This window comes from Neoarius graeffei, chromosome 14, assembly GCF_027579695.1.
Source record: "Neoarius graeffei isolate fNeoGra1 chromosome 14, fNeoGra1.pri, whole genome shotgun sequence".
NCBI classification, from domain to species: domain Eukaryota; kingdom Metazoa; phylum Chordata; class Actinopteri; order Siluriformes; family Ariidae; genus Neoarius; species Neoarius graeffei.
This window is the reverse complement of record NC_083582.1, coordinates 13,080,878-13,102,339: the sequence shown is the minus strand read 5'-3', so window position 1 is coordinate 13,102,339 and position 21,462 is coordinate 13,080,878. Positions and strand designations below refer to the sequence as shown.

General features: G+C 44.0%; 1 protein-coding gene across 5 annotated transcripts in view; it reads left to right on the top strand.

Moving 5' to 3' along the window:
• The first annotated feature begins 1,875 nt into the window (after positions 1-1,875).
• si:ch211-217a12.1 (alanine aminotransferase 2-like) overlaps positions 1,876-21,462 on the top strand; it is a 25,081-nt gene continuing 5,494 nt past the window's right edge. For 3 of the 5 annotated variants that reach the window (XM_060938735.1, XM_060938737.1, XM_060938739.1), the window contains exons 1-6: positions 2,229-2,327; positions 2,470-2,629; positions 9,378-9,467; positions 9,630-9,738; positions 11,930-12,063; positions 19,485-19,728. In XM_060938735.1, coding sequence (XP_060794718.1) covers positions 2,492-2,629; positions 9,378-9,467; positions 9,630-9,738; positions 11,930-12,063; positions 19,485-19,728 — 715 coding nt within the window. In that variant the 5' untranslated portion in view covers positions 2,229-2,327; positions 2,470-2,491. Of the gene's footprint in view, positions 1,987-2,228; positions 2,328-2,469; positions 2,630-9,377; positions 9,468-9,629; positions 9,739-11,929; positions 12,064-19,484; positions 19,729-21,462 lie in introns of those variants that run through there. The other 2 variants (XM_060938736.1, XM_060938738.1) reach the window with 2 other exon arrangements.

Here is a 21,462-nt window from a genome sequence, read left to right as displayed (position 1 = left end):
ATAGTTTACATTTCCTGTCTCATTTCTTTAATAAAATTTTTTATTATATGCATTTCCTTGTATACATTATCCTGTTTCAAGTTACCCTTTTGGGCAGCACGGTGGTGTAGTGGTTAGCACTGTCGCCTCACAGCAAGAAGGTCCGGGTTCGAGCCCCGTGGCCGGCGAGGGCCTTTCTGTGTGGAGTTTGCATGTTCTCCCCGTGTCCACGTGGGTTTCCTCCGGGTGCTCTGGTTTCCCCCACAGTCCAAAGACATGCAGGTTAGGTTAACTGGTGACTCTAAATTGACCGTAGGTGTGAATGTGAGTGTGAATGGTTGTCTGTGTCTATGTGTCAGCCCTGTGATGACCTGGTGACTTGTCCAGGGTGTACCCCGCCTTTCGCCTGTAGTCAGCTGGGATAGGCTCCCGCTTGCCTGTGACCCTGTAGAACAGGATAAAGCGGCTAGAGATAATGAGATGAAGTTCCCCCCTTTTTTTTTTAAATAGTGTTTTATGTCAGGTATTGATCCTCATGGAGTCTGCTGGGGTCCTAAAAGATGATTCTATTTGCGTAGCTTTACAACTCAGAAGTTGGAAATTTCTGACAGCTTTGTCATCCTGTGTTGTTGATGTTTCTCAAAAAGTCAGGTTAGCAGTGTGGTTGATGCTAAGTGCAACTGCAGCGTAGCTTTAGTCATATGGAGTCTTTTCTCAGTGATTTACCAACATATCAGAGGGAAATGTAAGACATTCCTAGTGTTTAGAAAAATGATGATGGTAGAAGAGGAGAGAACCTAGACAAATTGTTCATCACTCCCTAGCTTGTCACAGTTGGGACGAGAGTTCTGTTCCTTTCCCCGGTCACAAATGTTAAATTATAATTTTAGTTTGTTGTTGTATGATTTTGTGACAAATTTATTAAACTAAACTAAACTTATCATTCGTGCTTCTTGGTTGCCTAGCAAATTTATCTTTATTGAGTGTCCTTTTTTTTTAAAACGACAAAATCACAAATTGCTTGATTTATTTCATGTCCAAGCCATTTGCAAGACGTCTCTTGCTACTGACAGCAATGTTTTAAGATTTATGTTTTTGTTTTTGTGAGAACTGACACAATTCTCAGCATTCTCTTACAGGAAAATAATCACATTGCTGTGATCCAGCCCGACACAAAGCAGAGTTATCTTCTCACTTGCATTATAGCAGATATAAATGGTCATTCCCTCCCCCTCCCCTCTGACACTGTCGGCTCCTTCCATTAATGTATTTATTGCTCTAGAAATAATGAAATTAATATAAACCTTTGATTTGCATCTGTGTTACTCAACATCATCCAACCGATCAGAATCCAGAGTTGTGGTATAAGAACTAAAAGTTTCACATGTGAGTTAAGCAGTGTGTTCGCTAATTTGATTGATAAGGCACATGCTAATTATCCTGCTAGGTTATATATGCTCTCTAAACACCAATTCTGTCTCTCTGCTAAATTTTGTCTGAAAAGTTCAGGTGATCCTGAAGAAGCTTCAGCTGGTCAGAATGTGTCCTTGCAGGACGTAGCGTGTGATCTTTTGAACACGTGCAGTTGTAGAAACTCTACACTCGACCATCAAGATGCATGATGTATGCTAGTCAATTTTAAAAATAGCCGGGCCAGCATGTGCTTCCACTCATTGCCAAATGTCATGGAAGCTCAGTACATACTGTAACGTCTTCTGCACTATTTTATAGGTCATAGACTTTTTTGACTAACGCAACACCTTTTTTTGAAGTGTGCGCTCTACTTTAGAGCCCCTCTCTCTCTCTCTCTCTCTCTCTCTCTCTATATATATATATATATATATATATATATATATATATATATATATATTTTTTTTTTTACCTCAGCAGGAACTCAAGTAATTTCCATCATCTTGCACAGATAGATGGGTCTTCACCAAGTAACGGACACACTCACAAAGTGAACATCCTGCCTGCCACGCAGGTGGTGTTTTGATTGTCCATAAGGTAAGAAAGGTGTTTATTTATAAAGAACCTTGTAGCAAAATGCAAAATTAAAAAAATTAATCTTAAGACTGATCTTGATGCAAAAGCAGTGAGCAGCATATACACATGAGAGATGTGAGAGAAGTGTCCTGATTGATTGGATGTTGGTGGTCCTCACGTCATGGGATTTTTTTTTTTTTTGGCTAGCAAAGCGAGTTTCTCAGAATAAAATCAGGGTCTTGGAAAGATTCACATATCAAAACAGAGAAAAGTGCTTACAGAGTCTGTACAGACGAGTTTAAAATGTTTAAATGATTATATGAATAAGAAGACATTAACTGGAGCCATTCCAACTTGTTAATGTAATGTTGTGCTTATTTAAATGCTAGCTAATTACAGTGTAGGATTTTTTGTTTGTTTGTTAATAACTTAACTAGCTTTTACTTGATTGGGTCTGCTGTGTTTATGTCCACTGTTATTTCTTTATCTGTTACTTCCTGTCAGAGGGACTCTCGCCAGAGAAACAATGACAAACCATGCTGCGGTTCACAGTGTAAAGGTGTTGACGATGGACACCATGAACCAGAACGTGAAGAGGGTGGAGTACGCAGTGCGCGGGCCCATCGTGCAGAGAGCCGTGCAGATTGAAAAAGAACTTCAACAGGTACAAATGGGTTTGGTACACTGTGTTCACCTGGAACTATAAGAGGAACTGGAATGAAGGTGTTTACATGGACTATATAGTGAACAGGGCGAGTGGTTTGGGACACATCCACAATGGATTGATGATGGGGTTTATATTGCTTATACATTACAAAACCAGTCACATGGGTCACGTTTTCAGAATTGAGTATTTTCATGAAAAGTCATGAAAAACATTTCCAGTGATGCACAGACCAAGAAATTTGACCGATATACCACTGTAGTCAGATGTTACTTTTTTATGAAAAGTCAGAAATTGAGAAATCTGCTTGTAAACTTGACGACATAAACGCCTTAGCAATGCTTATTTAAAAAAAAAAAAAAGATATTCAAATTAAACTCAGGAACATATTTTTTATGGTTTCACACCAAATATTTTCACTGTACATTTTTAGGAACGGGGTGGCACGGTGGTGTAGTGGTTAGCGCTGTCGCCTCACAGCAAGAAGGTCCGGGTTCGAGCCCCGTGGCCGGCGAGGGCCTTTCTGTGTGGAGTTTGCATGTTCTCCCCGTGTCCGCGTGGGTTTCCTCCAGGTGCTCCGGTTTCCCCCACAGTCCAAAGACATGCAGGTTAGGTTAACTGGTGACTCTAAATTGACCGTAGGTGTGAATGTGAGTGTGAATGGTTGTCTGTGTCGATGTGTCAGCCCTGTGATGACCTGGCGACTTGTCCAGGGTGTACCCCGCCTTTCGCCCGTAGTCAGCTGGGATAGGCTCCAGCTTGCCTGCGACCCTGTAGAACAGGATAAAGTGGCTACAGATAATGAGATGAGATGAGATTTTTAGGAACATGTTATGAACATCCCCTCCTAGAACTGCCACCTTATTGTGGTGGAGGGGTTTGTGTGCTTGAATGATCCTAGGAGCTATGTTGTTGGGGGCATTATGCCCCTGTTAGGGTCTCCCAAGGCAGACAGGTCCTAGGTGACAGGCCAGACCAAGAGCAGTTCACCAAAACCCTTATGGATAATAATAGATCAAGGACCATGATGTAGAGCCCTGCACTCCCGTCGGAGTCCCGCAGGACCCGCCGCAAAGCAGTGCGGCACGGGACAAATTTTGAAAGCTCATTGCGGGCACGGGCGGGACCGGAAGTGCACATATGTGCACGCGGGCAGGAGCGGGAGTGCACATATGCGGCGTGGGCGGGAGTGGTGATAAGCTGCAGTCCCGCTAACTAAAAACGTGTTTGAAATAAAATTTATAAATTATTAATTTATGTCTATCATATATAATTTGTGCTGGATATTTTATTTGGGATAAATAAAAACATTTTAAGATGCCTAAATTTGCAGAGAGAGTCAGATTGCCAGATTGAGTGAGGAATGGCATCTTAAATTTGCCATTGATCACCCTAACGGGAAATCCTTTGATCACTCTAATGACTCGCAGTTCACACCCAGCTAGCAAGAGAACCATGAGTGAAGTGATTTACTGCTTGCGTTAGTCTACAACTCGAATCAGAGAGACAAGTTACACAGTGACGGGAGGCTTGACTCAATGCTATCTCAGAAATCCTTCCTGTAATATGCAAATTTGGCTGTCCAATCAGAGGCGGCCAAATTTGCATATTACAGGAAGGATTTCTGGGATAGCATTGAGTCAAGCCTACTGTCACTGTGTAACCTGTCTCTCTGATTAGAGTTGTAGACTAACTCAAGCAGTAAATCAATTCACTTCTCTTACTAGCTCTGCTTTGCAATAAAAAAAAAACACCATTGGTACAAAGCAAGCCCATAAACTTTTTTTAATGCTGATCAGAGAATTACAATGGTTTCTCATGTGATAAAAATGTGCGATTTGCGATTAAATATTTTAATCGCTTGACAGCACTAATTATTATTATTATTATTATTATTATTAGAGACACTTCATGCTGAATTCAGAAACAAGGTAAATAATAACAAACGTGAACGTGAGCTGTAGATATTTATGCTCAAATCCACTCAAAGTAGGGGGCGGGGCACCATCACGCTGTGTCAAGACAAGAACTTTCCTGAGAAATAACGCGAACGTCTGCATCATGCGGGATTTGCGGGTGGGAGCGGGACAAAATATGGCAGGCGCGGGCAGGAGCGGGACTGAAAATCATAATTTTTTTGTGGGTGCGGGCGGGAGCGGGACTGCACAATGCGGGCGCGGGCGGGAGCAGGACTGAAAAATCTGACCCGCGCAGACCTCTACCGTGATGTCGCCCAGTATGGCGCAGCTGGAGCCCCACCCTGGAGCCAGGCCCGGGGTTGGGGCTCGTATGCGAGCACTTGGTGGCCGGGCCTTTGCCCACGGGGCCCGACTGGGCTCAGCCCAAAGAGGTGACGTGGGCCCGACCTCCTGTGGGTTCACCACCCACAGAGGTAGCCATAGGGGGCTGGTGCAGTGTGGATTGGGCGGCAGTCGAAGGCAGGGGCCTCAACGACCTGATCCCTGAACACAGCGGCTAGCTGTTGGGACATGGAATATCACTTCGCTGGGGGGGAAAGAGCCTGAGCTTGTGCGGGAGGTTGAGAGGTACCGGCTAGAGATAGTCGGGCTCACCTCCATGCACAGCTTGGGCTCCAGAACCCAGCTCCTCGAGAGGGGCTGGACTCTCTACTTCTCTGGAGTCGCCCATGGTGAGCGGCGGCGGGCTGGTGTGGGCTTGCTTATAGCTCCCCAGCTCAGTCGCCATGTGTTGGAGTTTACCCCAGTGAACGAGAGGGTCGCCTCTCTGCGCCTTCGGATCGGGGAGAGGGCTCTTGCTGTTGTTTGTGCCTATGGGCCGAATAGCAGTATAGAGTATCCAGCCTTCTTGGAGTCCCTGGGAGAGGTACTGAGAGGTGCTCAGACTGGAGACTCCATTGTTCTACTAGGGGGCTTCAACGCTCACGTGGGCGATGACAGTGATGCCTGGAGGGGCGTGATTGGGAGGAACGGCTTCCCAGATCTGAACCCGAGTGGTGTTTTGTTATTGGACTTCTGTGCTAGTCACGGTTTGTCCAAAACAAACACCATGTTCGAGCATAGGGGTGTCCATAAGTTTACGTGGCACCAGGACACCTTAGGTCGGAGGTCGATGATAGACTTTGTTGTCATTTCATCGGATCTCCAGCCCTATGTCTTGGACACTCGGGTGAAGAGAGGGGCTGAGCTGTCAACTGATCACCACCTGGTGGTGAGTTGGATCCGCTGGCAGAGGAGGAAGCCGGACAGACCTGGCAGGCCCAAACATATGGTAAGAGTCTGCTGGGAACGTCTGGCCGAGCACTCTGTCAGGGAGGTCTTTAACTCCCACCTCTGGGAGAGCTTCTCCCAGCTTCGGAGGGAGGCGGGGGACATTGAGTCTGAGTGGACCATGTTCTCTACCTCCATTGTAGACACGGCTGTTCGGAGCTGTGGCCGCAAGGTCTCCGGTGCCTGTCGTGGCGGCAATCCCCGAACCCGGTGGTGGACACCGGAAATAAGGGATGCTGTCAAGCTGAAGAAGGAGTCCTATCGGGCCATGTTGGCCTCCGGGACTCCTGAGGGAGCTGATGGGTATCAGCAGGCCAGGCGTGCCGCAGCTCGGGCAGTTGCGGAGGCAAAAACTCGGAACTGGGAGGAGTTTGGTGAGGCCATGGAGGAGGACTATCGGTCGGCCTTGAAGAAATTCTGGCAAACCGGCCGGCGCCTCAGGAGGGGGAAGCAATACTCTACCAACACTGTTTACAGTGCGGGTGGGGAGCTGTTGACCTCGACTGGGGACATTGTTGGGCGGTGGAAGGAATACTTCAAGGATCTCCTCAATCCCACCATCACGTCTTCCATTGAGGAAGCGGAGGCTGATGACTCAGAGGTAGACTCGTCCATTACCCAAGCCGAAGTCACTGAGGTGGTTTGCAAGCTCCTCAGTGGCAAGGCACCGGGGGTGGATGAGATCCGCCCTGAGTATCTCAAGTCTGTGGATGTTGTGGGGCTGTCTTGGCTGACACACCTTCTGCAACATCGCGTGGTGGTCGGGGACAGTGCCTCTGGAGTGGCAGACTGGGGTGGTGGTCCCTCTTTTTAAGAAAGGGGACCAGAGTGTGTGCTCAAATTATAGGGGAATCACACTTCTCAGCCTCCCCAGGAAGGTTTACTCCAGGGTACTGGAGGGGAGAATTCGGCCAATAGTTGAACCTTGGATCCAGGAGGAACAATGCAGTTTTCGTCCTGGTCGCGGAACACTGGACCAGCTCTATACCCCTTCATAGGGTGCTCGAGGGTTCATGGGAGTTTGCCCAACCAGTCCACATGTGCTTTGTGGATCTGGAGAAGGCATTCGACCATGTCCCTCATGGTATTCTGTGGGGAGTGCTTCGGGATTATGGGGTTCAGGGCTCTTTGCTAAGGGCTGTCCAGTCCCTATACGAATGGAGCAGGAGTCTGGTTCGCATTGCCGGCAGTAAGTCAGACCTGTTCCCAGTGCATGTTGGACTCTGGCAGGGCTGCCCTTTGTCACCGGTTCTGTTCATAATTTTTATGGACAGAATTTCTAGGCGCAGCCAGGGACCGGAAGGAATCCTGTTTGGGAACCACAGGATTTCATCTCTGCTTTTTGCGGATGATGATGTCATGTTGGCTTCTTCAAACCAGGACCTTCAGCATGCACTGGGGCGGTTTGCAGTTGAGTGTGAAGTGGCTGGGATGAGAATCAGCACCTCCAAGTCCGAGGCCATGGTTCTCGACCGGAAAAAGGTGACTTGCTCTCTCCAGGTTGGTGGAGAAGTCCTGCCTCAAGTGGAAAGAGTTTAAGCATCTCGGGATCTTGTTCACAAGTGAGGGAAGGATAGAGCGTGAGATCGACAGGTGGATCGGTGCAGCCTCTGCAGTGATGCGGTTGCTTTACCGGTCTGTTGTGGTGAAGGAACTGAGCCAAAAGGCGAAGTTCTCGATTTACCAGTCGATCTACGTTCCGACTCTCACCTATGGTCATGAGTTTTGGGTAATGACTGAAAGAACAAGATCGTGGATACAAGCGGCCAAAATGAGTTTCCTTCGCAGGGTGGCTGGGCGCTCCCTTAGAGATCGGGTGAGAAGCAGAGTCACTTGGGAGGAGCTCGGAGTAGAGCTGCTGCTCCTCCACATTGAGAGGAATTGCCTGAGGTGGCTCAGGCATCTCTTTCGGATGCCTCCTGGACGCCTCCCTGGGGAGGTGTTCCAGGCATGTCCCCCCCGGGAGGAGGCCCCGGGGAAGACCCAGGACATGCTGGAGGGACTATGTCTCTCGGCTGGCCTGGGAACGCCTCGGTGTTCTTCCCGAGGAGCTGGCCGAGGTGTCTGGGGAAAGGGAAGTTTGGGCTTCCATGCTCAGACTGCTGCCTCCATGACCCAGCCCCGGATAAGCGGACGAAGATGACACGAGATGTTATGAACATATTTTAAAAATGTAGATTTATTTGTTTTCAGTGTTGTTCCCTCTCAGGGAAAACTATCATTGTGATTTAAGTTCAAGAAATTTACGAGTTCTTCCTCCATGGCTCATACAGGAAGTATGCTTTGCATTATGTGTGAGAAGGCTTTTGATTGGCTGCAGTGCTTCTTTGTAAGAGCAGTTCGCAACACACAGCCAATCAGAATCCTTCTTATATCATGCATAGCAACAAGGAGGTTTTGTTTACATCAAGACGAGTTTGTTTTATTGTCTACTCATTGAAATTGCATTAAAAAATGAATACTGGATCTAGTGAGTTGGAAATCCTTGCTGTATTTTGATACCAGGCATAAACGATTATCCTCAGAAACACCACGTGAAAGTGTGGACATTATACTCCTGATAGCATGCAAAAATCTAAAGTTTGAGACTCTTCATCCACACAATATATTTCTCCATTTATCTTAAAATCGTGACTTGCAACTGGTTTTGTAATGAAGGGTCACATATAATAAACAGTATGGAATTATAAAAGTGCCATAAAAAATCTTTAATAAAAAAACCCCCTAAATGTTGAAGAATAATATTGAAATTAATTTTTAAAAACTAATAGAATGAAGACTCAGAAAATAAATGCAGAAATCGGGCGTAGCGTAGTTCTGGCAGGCCATGAAGTCAAGCTCCGCCCTCAAACCAGCCCCCATCAGCTGTCAGCTCAGCTGATTCCCTTCTTTGCATTATATTACCAAATCTCTCATAGAGCACTATATTTAAGCTGTTTTAACCTACCTACCTTTGCTGCTTCCTCTGCAAGCCATTTTGCAACCCACCTCCACCTGACTCCTCCCCTTTCATGCTGTCTGACTTTAATCAATGTAATTTCTGTATCATTGATGCCTGCTCACAACCCAGTCTAGGCCACCTTCTTCCACTGCTCCATGGTCCAGGTCTGATGCTCACATGCCTATTAGGCACTTTCCTTGGCGGACAGGAGTCAGCATGAGCACCCTGACCAGTCTGCAGTTCCTCAGCCCATACAAAGCAAGCTGTGATGCACTGTGCATTCTAACACCTCCTATCATAGCCAGTATTAACTTTTTGAGCAGTTGTGCAGGTGCTCTTCTGTGGTTCACTGATTGTCCTTCATTGGACCACATTCTGATAGATGATAATTATCTGATTATAATCACTGCCAAATACAACTTGTTGCAACGTGAATAATGTTCCTTGACGAAAGTGGTTCTGACAGAAATAAAAATGTTATTTGTTTTTATGGCGGTGCTATGACTCCATAGAATACGACATGTGTAATGTTATTTCTCATGTTTCTCCTCTCATGCAGGGAGTGAAAAAGCCCTTCACTGAAGTGATTAGGGCGAATATTGGTGACTGCCACGCCATGGGCCAGAAACCCATCACTTTTTTCAGACAGGTTGGTCTCAAACAGCAGAGCTCACTAATTATTAGCTGCTCTAGTGATGCTAATATGTGCCAACAAACCATCTTTTCTCTTGACAATAAATAGCGCTTATTAAATTTAATCCAATTGAATAAATGACTAATAATTATGATGGTGTGTGCGTGTGTGTTTCAGGTGCTGGCTGTTTGCTTATATCCTGATCTTCTGGACGATGACAGATTTCCAGAAGACGTGAAAGGTCGAGCACGACGGATCCTTCAAGCCTGCGGTGGAGGAAGTTTGGGTAAAGCCTCATTCTGTGACATTCCTCTTTGTACTTCTCTTTCAAGGGAAATAAAACAAGAATCCTTTTTAGCAAATAAAAGTTTTTTCGAACCAGAGTATTTCAAAACTGACTCATGTAGCAGTGCTAGTACACTCTCAGCGAGTTAGTGAGCATGCTAGGAGCAAAAAATATACTTTTTAATTCCACTTCATTTGTGACAAGCAGTGAAATTTTGTCGCTCAGTTCTGCTAGCTAGTCCACTAGCTAGCTCATGCTGTATAGCATGCTAGCTAGTAAGCCAGCTATTATGAGTCTGTACGGTCAGTGTTACAGGTTTAACCAACTAATGTGTCTATGTTAATTAATCTAAAGGAAATAACAAAACAAACTGACAAAGTACTGAAGTGTGGAGACTTTTAAGTGTAGACCCCTTGCAATGACGTCACACTTAAGCCTCAGTCACAACCGGCCGTACGTGCTCCTACGGCCGGTCTACGTGCAAAAAACGCAAGAAACGCACGGAGGGCGCGCGTGAAGCGCACGGACGGCGCGCGTGTGACGTGCTGATTTTCGAGCCGCAGAGGTTCTTTGTCATGTCAAACAAACTCTACGGGCGCTTATGTTTTTTTCAGGTTGCAAAACAAACTTTCGGCCAACGTGCGTCTTTCTCCACGAACAAAAAAAAACGCAGCGATTTGGGAAACGCCAAAAATTGCACGGCCAAAAAATTGTACGTCCGGTTGTGACCTAGGCTTTACGTTAGCAACTGCTGCTACCCGTGCCCTGGAGGACAAGCAAACTTTGTTTACTTCCTGAAGACAAGCGATATTGAAGATGTCAGACATCTGTAGTTCGACAAAAACTCCAGCTAAAAAAGATTCATCATGTGCACACCGCATTGTGAGAATCCTGCCAATCGTGAAGTAACATTTTGTTTGAAAAGCGTATTTCCACCTGAGCGACTTTCACTAGCGACTGAAAAGATTCTGAATGGGCACTCCGGCAAAGAAATTCAAAACACAATACAGCGGTAGGTTTCTCCCTGAATGGAAGGACCTTTTCAATGGCATAATCCAACCGGCAGCCTCCAAAAACGAAAAATATGCACACTGCACACTGTGTGTGCGTGACATCAAAGTTGCAGCATCGGGAGTGTATGATGTGAAAGAACATTTCAAATTGAAACTACATCAGCGGAATGCAAGCCAAAAGCAAAATCAGCCACTGATGACAGTATTTGCGTGCTCAAAAACTGATATGCCAACAACTGGAAAAGACAGAAAACACAAGGTAGTGGGCGTTTTAGTTCAAGTTAGGCAGTGCTCTGTTTACCCCACAGTAATGCTGACTGTGAGAGAGTTTTCTCTCAATTCAGGAAGATACACACAGAGAGCAGAAAGAACCTGAATGCAGACACACTGACCTGGCCTACTGCAGTGTAAGATCAACACAGACACTTGCTGTGACATGCAGCCTAGTGAGGTATTGGTGCAGAGTGCTAAAAAAGCTGTCATGGAGTACAATTCAGAACATTAGAGTGACACTTTGTGTTTTTGTCAAACATTGGAGCTTTGTATTCATTCTGAAGGTTTATTGTTATTAATATTGAATAAAAAGTAACTGGGATATATCATTGTTAATTATCATTCAAATTTTAGGTAAATTATTTTAATTTGCATCTTATAAGGATTTTATAAGGGAAATAAGGATTTTGGAGGTTGGTTATACAGGTTTGATTGACCAAAGGTTGACATGTATGACAAAAAGCCCAAAAATGCCTACTTAACTGGGTAAAACTGATACAGAATTTATCTTGCAGTGTCCTTTAACCCAGCCACATATAAAAAGTTGTACTCCTCAACGCTCTTCCAGGATTTCATCTGTTTGTCCATATAGAATGTCTGCAACAGCAGGTAGTTTGAGATGTCCGAGAACTCAGTGGATGGATAATTTTTCAAATCATTAGAAAAATCCTTCTTTACTAGCATGTAAGGATCTATCCTATTGCAAAGAGCAACTTTCTGAAGGTATCTTGACTGTGCATTGGCCTCTAAAATGCGAAAATATTCGGAGATGGTTTCACTAGCTCTTTACATAATGTCCATCAGGAGAAATTATCATGTGATGCGTGACGTCACATGCAAGGAGTCTATAGGAATTCGAAGTCAAGGGAGACTTTAATTATTGGTTTAATGTCTCTGCCCCTCAGGCTCTTACAGCATCAGTCAGGGGATTGAGCTTGTTCGACAGGATGTGGCGCAATACATTGAGAAGAGAGATGGAGGGATCAAATGCAATCCAGACAACATCTACCTCACATCTGGAGCCAGTGATGGCATTGTGGTATGTATGTGTGTACACACTATATATATATATATATATATATATATATATACACACAGTGTCACCAGCAGTTCTCCAGCTTGTCCCTCTGGAGGAGCCCTTTTAAAAAAATGTTTCTGGTACAATTCCCTTCCCCTTTGTTCACTCTGACATGCGAAAGTCACCTGTAGTTTATCTCTTGTGGGTGTGTAATGACCACTACGATTGGCTCTTCTGGGCCTGGCTTATCCAGCCTGTGTTTTGTTCTGAGTAGAAGTGGTAGTAGTTATATAAAGCTTCTAAAACTAACTACTCAAATCAGGAAAATTAAATAACTTGCTAATCAGTGTTTAATTTTACACACTCTGCTTCGTATTGGCTTCAATCTCAGATTAGATTAGCAAATTGAGCTTAACCATACTAGCAATGTACACTGACCAAAAGGACCAGTGACCTCTGTTATGTCCTTCAAAGCTTTATTTTTCTTCATTATGACATGCATGGAAAATGAATACTTACCTAGCGCATTGCCGCTTGCTAGTGTGAACTTGGGGTTGGCGCTAGAGCTAGAACCAATAGTCCTCTAAAGAACCCTTAAAGGAATAGTCCACCGTACTTCCATAATGAAATATGCTCTTATCTGAATTGAGACGAGCTGCTCCGTACCTCTCCGAGCTTTGCGCGACCTCCCAGTCAGTCAGACGTGCTGTCACTCCTGTTAGCAATGTAGCTAGGCTCAGCATGGCCAGTGGTATTTTTTGGGGCTGTAGTTAGATGCAACCAAACTCTTCTGCATTTTTCCTGTTTACATAGGTTTATATGACCAGTGATATGAAACAAGTTCAGTTACACAAATTGAAACGTAGCGATTTTCTATGCTATGGAAAGTCCGCACTATAATGACAGGTGTACAGTGGTGCTTGAAAGTTTGTGAACCCTTTAGAATTTTCTATATTTCTGCATAAATATGACCGAAAACATCATCAGATTTTCACACAAGTCCTAAAAGTAGATAAAGAGAACCCAGTTAAACAAATGAGACAAAAATATTATATTTGTTAGGGTTTTGCTGGGATTCGAACCTGGCTTGCTGGTGTGATAATCCAGCAAACCCCCACTAGGCCACCAGGGGAATGACTCAAGTGCAGAGGCGTGAGGCGGAAGTAGAAAAGTATCAAAAAGTTTATTTACAATATTTACAGTCCCCCAAAAAAATATAATCCAAAAAACGCTCAGAAGATGAAAGGAAAAATAAAATATCCAAAAGGTCAAAGTCAAATACAAAAGCCAAAAAACTAGAAAAGAAAAGGCAAAAATACCAACGCTCAGAAGATCCAAAAAACAGTAAATACAAAGTCCAAAAAGAAAAGCAAAGTGCAAAACCAAAAAGACAAAGGCAAGGAACACGGAACAGAGGTAACTGGAGCTAAACATAACAGCACAAAGACTCCGTGACAAGAGGACTGAACTCAGGGGTATAAATACACAAACTAATTAAGGACAGGGCAGGGCAGGAAACAGGCAAAAAGACAAAAACAAAACACAGAACACAGTGGTGACCTCTAGAGGCCCAAAACAAACATAACCAGAAAAGGAAATAACAGTGGCCTCTAGAGGCCAAAACAGTCCCAGTCCTAACAGTTAATTTATTTATTGAGGAAAATGATCCAATATTACATATCTGTGAGTGGCAAAAGTATGTGAACCTTTGCTTTCAGTATCTGGTGTGACTGTGAAGATTCTCAATCATCCAGATCATAGTAAACTGTGGGTGGTAGAAATGGGCAACTGGACTTGCTTGAAGATTCTTGAAAACATTTCACCTCTCGTCCAAAAGGCTTCCTCAGTTCTGTCTGACTAATAGGGAGTATCAGATATTTTGACCCCCTTGTGCAGCAATAACTGCAACTAAACGTTTCCGGTAACTGTTGAGCAGTCCTGCACACCGGCTTGGAGGAATTTTAGCCCATTCCTCCGTACAGAACAGCTTCAACTCTGGGATGTTGGTGGGTTTCCTCACATGAACTGCTCGCTTCAGGTCCTTCCACAACATTTCGATTGGATTAAGGTCAGGACTTTGACTTGGCCATTCCAAAACATTAACTTTATTCTTCTTTAACCATTCTTTGGTAGAACGACTTGTGTGCTTAGGGTCGTTGTCTTGCTGCATGACCCACCTTCTCTTGAGATTCAGTTCATGGACAGATGTCCTGACATTTTCCTTTAGAATTCACTGGTATAATTCAGAATTCATTGTTCCATCAATGATAGCAAGCCGTCCTGGCCCAGATGCAGCAAAACAGGCCAAAACCATGATACTACCACCACCATGTTTCACAGATGGGATAAGGTTCTTATGCTGGAATGCAGTGTTTTCCTTTCTCCAAACATAACACTTCTCATTTAAACCAAAATGTTCTATTTTGGTCTCATCCATTGACAAAACATTTTTCCAATAGCCTTCTGGCTTGTCCACGTGATCTTTAGCAAACTGCAGACGAGTAGCAGTGTTCTTTTTGAAGAGCAGTGGCTTTCTCCTTCGAACCCTGCCATGCACATCATTGTTGTTCAGTGTTCTCCTGATGGTGGACTCATGAACATTAATATTAGCCAATGTGAGAGAGGCCTTCAGTTGCTTAGAAGTTACCCTGGAGTCCTTTGTGACCTCGCCGACTATTACATGCCTTGCTCTTGGAGTGATCTTTGTTGGTCGACCACTCCTGGGGAGGGTAACAATGGTCTTGAATTTCCTCCATTTGTACACAATCTGTCTGACTGTGGATTGGTGGAGTCCAAACTCTTTAGAGATGGTTTTGTCACCTTTTCCAGCCTGATGAGTATCAACAACACTTTTTCTGAGGTCCTCAGAAATCTCCTTTGTTCGTGCCATGATACACTTCCACAAACATGTGTTGTGAAGAGCAGACTTTGATCTTCTTTAAATAAAACAGGGTGCCCACTCACACTTGATTGTCGTCCAATTGATTGAAAATACCTGACTCTAATTTCACCTTCAAATTAACTGCTAATCCTAGAGGTTCACATACTTTTGCCACTCACAGATATGTAATATTGGATCATTTTCCTCAATAAATAAATGACCAAGTATAATATTTTTGTCTCATTTGTTTAACTGGGTTCTCTTTGTCTACTTTTAGGACTTGTGTGAAAATCTGATGATGTTTTAGGTCAAGTTTATTCAGAAATATAGAAAATTCTAAAGGGTTCACAAACTTTCAAGCACCACTGTACTAACACCTTCTGCGCGCTTCGACAGCGCATTGATACTGAGCTCCGTATCAATGCGCTGTCGAAGCGCACAGAAGGTGTTAGTACGCCTGTCATTATAGTGCGGACTTTCCATAGCATAGAAAATCGCTATGTTTCAATTTGTGTAACTGAACTTGTTTCATATCACTGGTCATATAAACCTATGTAAACAGGAAAAACGCGGAAGAGTTTGGTCGCATCTAACTACAGCCCCAAAAAATACCATTGGCCATGCTGAGCCTAGCTACATTGCTAACAGGAGTGACAGTGCGTCTGACTGACTGGGAGGTCGCGCAAAGCTCGGAGAGGTACGGAGCAGCTCGTCTCAATTCAGATAAGAGCATATTTCATTATGGAAGTACGGTGGACTGTTCCTTTAAGGATCCATGTTTTTGCTAACAGTGCAAAAGGCTCATGGTGCAAGCAAGTAACTGAAGCTAATAACTTCCAGTTCAGCATCATAGAAACTGTTGCTGTTGACAGAGTGCGAATTACCCCACCATAATTGGGGGGTACCATCATGGTCCACTATCATATCAATCGCCCCCCCCAGTCCTGTCCCGTCTCGTCTATGGAAGTCGGTGTCAGTAACTCAACACAATAACTCTGAACAATAATTTTTAATGTCATTAAGAAGCATGACAAACCATACAGTACTACCACAGAAGAAAAACAGCAGTACAACCTGATAACCTTCTTTGTCAGAACAAACTGGGTATCAACACTACAAATGAGTCACATACAGTATATACACACATGCAGAACAGTCCTGCTGAATGTCTTGCTCTCTTTCGTCCTGCTGTGCCTCTCCTGTCTGCTGGGAACCCATTTTCTTTATTCACATGAACAGTGTATAAAACATAACTGCATCTACACTTGTACTGTAATTGTCTGTAGATCTCATCTCATCTCATTATCTCTAGCCGCTTCATCCCTCTACAGGGTCGCAGGCAAGCTGGAGCCTATCCCAGCTGACTATGGGCGAAAGGCGGGGTACACCCTGGACAAGTCGCCAGGTCATCACAGGGCTGACACAGACACAGACAACCATTCACACTCACATTCACACCTACGGTCAATTTAGAGTCACCAGTCAACCTAACCTGCATGTCTTTGGACTGTGGGGGAAACCGGAGCACCCGGAGGAAACCCACGTGGACACGGGGAGAACATGCAAACTCCACACAGAAAGGCCCTCGCCGGCCCCGGGGCTCGAACCCAGGACCTTCTTGCTGTGAGGCGACAGCGCTAACCACTACACCACCGTGCCGCCCTTTGTCTGTAGATATTAGTGCTAATATTTACTACTTACTGTTTTAGCACCAAAAAAATGCCTGATGTCTGGCCCTTTTCTTTTCCTCATGTTTGGCCTACTGTCTCTGTGAATAAACTCAAACAGGGTACTCAGATGAAACTATGACTATCTTAAAAATAATACAAAAGGAATGTAAGTAAAAACAATAGAAAACATCCATGTACTAGGCTATTTTGCCTAGGCTAGCCTGCTACCTGGCTCTTTTTATGTTGCCCCAGTCCCCAGAGGTTCTGATTGTAATTTTGCATAGGCTTAGCTAGGCCTACATCAGAACTTCTTGTGCCTAATCACACACACAGGATGGGCCTATGTGCCAAATGAATTTCAGAAGGGCACAATTTATTCATGATAAAATGAGAATGGAAACATATGGAGTTCTTCTCCTTTGAAATGAGAATCGTTTCTATACCACACTGTAATAAGCTTGATTTAAATAGAGACTTAGCTTATCTTGCTAACTAACGTTGGTAACTAACGTTAACGTCCGTCCACTGTAGCCTTCTGGCTTCAGTGGGTAAGTAATTCAGTGTATAAAGATGTGACATGAGCTGAAAGAACAAATCACTTTAATAAATGAAAGTTGTAAAATAACACATTTTCAACAGGCTAAAAGTTGATTAGCAACTAACATTACCAATGCACGCAGGCCCGGCGCCATGGGGGGGGCGTCGCCCCCTCGTGGCTACAGCCCCGCCCCCTCAACGGAGACTCAGATCACTTAATTGTTTTCTTATGAAAATATACTGTATTATAGACGTATTAATAATTTGCATTTTCAAATACGAAATAGTAAGTTGTTGAGCATTGCACAAAAATACATTTCACATAAATCACTACTAAAACTGGCACGGTAGAACAAATCTGATTGGTTGTTATGATTCTTACGTTGCAATCGTAGAATTCAACTGTATTAAGGTAGGATTATTTCAAAAAGCCTGAATTTAATATTAACCCTGTTTTAGACATATGTATCAATCCTAACTACTGGGGACTAGTTATTGTGGGTGTATGTGTGAAATGCTGACACAGCCGCGCACACACAGACCTGTGATAAGGACAAGGGGAGGGGTCGTGCGGGCGGGCGGGGGTTTTACATGCACACTTACAAGTGCACTGTCTCTGCGATATCCTGTAATATGCAGTCAGTTTACGGGAGTAGTCTTTCCCCCACCGAATTAAACGAATTCAATCACAATATTGTGAATCCATTTTCTTTCTTTGTAGGCTAAGTTTATCTCCGTTTATGTCGGTGTATGTGTTCATATATGGTCCGCTTTGTGCGCAAATAGCGTAAGAATATGTGTCGTTGACGTCACCCCCCCATGCAGCGGGGGTGAAAATTCATCACTTCAGAGTGTTTAGTCCCCTACACGCCTAAACTGGGATCGCGGATTAAGTGGTTAGCGTTGACTCGGTGCGAGTCAGGAAGGCTATTACTGGTGCAGCCGCGTCTGTTAATTTTTTTAAATTATTATTTTGGCCGCCGAGCCAAGTACCTTAGACTTGCATTAACGTTTTGTTTTCATGCCGCGGAGCTATTTGTATGTATTTTAAATGTAAAGGACTTGCCTGTAGGTTTGTGTGTGTTTTATGTTTGGCATCTTTCCGGTTGTACCGCGTGTCTGTGAGAAAATCGGAGGGGAGGGTTAACAGGTGGGCACGGGTGTTGATGAAGCGCAACTGCCCTGGTAATATGTCACATGATTTTCCCGGACTAAAGCAACCTTCGGGGCCGTGGTTTTGTGGTTGGCGCAGTTAATTGTTTGAAACACGTTGTCAGACCGCCATCACTACACACTATATGAAAAATATTTGCCCCCTTGCGATTTCTAATTGCCCCCTTAGTAAACTGTTCCTGGCGCCGGGCCTGAATGCACGTCTTCTGCTGCAAACCACAGACTGTATAAATTGCTGCAAACCCATGGACTGTATCTGATGAATCAACTGAATACGGTGTGGACTAGAAGCTAGCGCAGGGCTTCTAGCGCAGGGCTTTTCAAAGTGTGGGGCGCGTCTCCCCTAGGGGGCGCCAGAGTTCTTCAGGGGGGCGCAACGTGAGTAAAAATAAACCAGAATAAGTGAACTTCAGCTAGCCTTTACCAGAGACAAAATGGATCGATTTTTAGTACCTAAAGCTACAGTGAGTGAGGAGACAGAGTCTGGGCCAAGCAAAAAAAGAAGGAAGTATGACCATGATTATTTAAAGTTTGGATTTTCATGGACTGGATCTGAATATGCTCCACTGCCACAGTGTGTTGTGTGCCAAGAGGTGCTAGCTAATGATGCTATGAGATGTTTAAAATGTGTAAAACAAGATGTTTAAAAAAAGCACAGATGTTTAAAATGTGTGTAAAAAAAAAAAAAAAAAAAGAGGTTTTCAAAAAGCACAGATGTTTAAAATGTCAAAGAAAAAAATAAAAATGGGGGGCGCTGTTGTTTATTTGCTCTCTGCGGGGGGGCTGACTCTCCCACACTTTGAAAACCCCTGCTCTAGCGCGTTCTAGCGCTGCGGTGACTAAAAATGGTACGGTCCACAATAGGGGTGTTTGTCTGAAATCAATTTACATTAAAATGTTCCTACAATAAGAATGCCGAATGGGAGTTGGTTTGAATTATATATTCCTTTTCACAATATCAGAAAAAATATCGGACCCCCCAAAAACTTATATTTTTGTCTCTTTGAGGGGTACTGGGTCTTCATTGGGGGGGGGGGGGGTATAGTACCCCCCGTAATTCGAACTATGGCTGTTGATTGGAGATTTTTTTACAGGTTTATCATTTACATCTGATTGGTAACTGGCAAGGTAGTGAGCTAAATGTTCAGTTAGCATAATTCTCTCTCTCTCTCCCCTCCCAGACGATGCTGAAGCTGCTGGTCTCAGGTGAAGGAGCTTCTCGGACTGGAGTAATGATCTCCATCCCTCAGTACCCGCTGTACTCTGCCGCTCTCGCCGAGCTTGCCGCTGTGCAGGTTAATTATTATCTGGACGAAGAAGCATGTTGGAGTTTATGCATCCGAGAGCTGCGGCGTGCGCTGGAGGAAGCAAGGAAGCACTGCACACCTCGAGTCCTGTGTATCATCAACCCTGGAAACCCAACTGGTAACAAAAACAACAAAAAAACCCATCACATGATATGGTTTATCTCGATATTCTCAATCAAGTTTGACTTAAACTGTAAAGCGTAAACTCATGTGTCCTGAACATTTTGGAAAAGTTACAACTTTCCTGCAGCTGTAATGTTTCTGGTACTGGTGAGTCCTTCCATAAATCTTAATAAATAAACATCAGCTTATAAAATATCAGCAATCAGCAGCTGCACTACTGTCAGATCTGCTGTTATAGAAAATTAAATCAACACCACTGGCGTATAACGCAAATACTTGGGGCCCCCCTGCAGCTACTAAAAGTGTGGGCCCCAAGGCCACCCTGCCACGGCCTCCTCTCTCTCTCTCCCTCTCACTCTCTCTCTGTATATCTCTCTTTTGATTGCTGAAAAGTGTGAAAAAAGTGCCAGGGCTCAGCCCCTGACAGCCCAGGCCCATTTAAACACGTATAGGACTGCCTAACCCATAGGCCTAGATGTTTTGTTAATTCAGTACACCAGCAGAGTAGGCTATCCATTTATTACAAATAAATCCAACAATAAAAATGGTGTATGACGTGACAAAGCTCACAGTTCATACAGCTCAGTAAGCAGTAACGATAACAGTAACATTAATAATGATAATTACATAAGGTTTAGGAAAATAAAAATGAAACTGTTTTAAAAGCCAGAGTATGGTTAAATAAAATGCATCATAAGTTTAAGTAAAAGTTTGCATAAAGAATAAATCTGTCAAACACAGGGGTGCAAGCAACTAACATTTACTCATGTTACTGTTATGAGAAGTTTTATGAGTAATATAAAAATGAGTGGGCGGCACGGTGGTGTAGTGGTTAGCGCTGTCGCCTCACAGCGAGAAGGTCCTGGGTTCGAGCCCCGGGTCCGGCGAGGGCCTTTCTGTGTGGAGTTTGCATGTTCTCCCCGTGTCCGCGTGGGTTTCCTCCGGGTGCTCCGGTTTCCCCCACAGTCCAAAGATATGCAGGTTAGGTTAACTGGTGACTCTAAATTGACCGTAGGTGTGAATGTGAGTGTGAATGGTTGTCTGTGTCTATGTGTCAGCCCTGTGATGACCTGGCGACTTGTCCAGGGTGTACCCCGCCTTTCGCCCGTAGTCAGCTGGGATAGGCTCCAGCTTGCCTGCGACCCTGTAGAAGGATGAAGCGGCTAGAGATAATGAGATGAGATGAGATAAAAATGAGTAATTTTAATTTTACTCAAGTAAATTTTGACCTAGGTATCTTATTCAATTACAATGGAACCAGGCCTGAAAAGGCCCACTGAGTAAAAATGAAATGCAGCACAATAATAAAACAATCTGGCGGAAATGAAAGAAAATTACGCTACCTTGTGTGCAGGTTTTTTTTTTTTTTTTAACTATTTTACATAACCAACCTATCTTGGATCAATGTGTTGGATGATGGCTGGTGGTCATGGAGAACAATATTCAAGAAAAAGAAACATTGAATTATTGAGAAGAAAGATAATAAAAAGTAACTTTTATTCAAATCCCATTTTAAATCAGGTACTTTTTCACTCAGCCTCGTTTTAACTGCACTAGTCCCCCCCATGGCCCTACCTGTTAGCGCATCATGAACTGGAGGATAAGGCCTAACTCTCCCAAAAACGGATGAAATTTTGGGCAGTGTGGATGTAAATTCTTCTTTTTTCTTTTTGATTTGCTGCTTTTGAGCACCACTTTTTTCTCTGGTACGCTTCATTGTTGTGTTTAT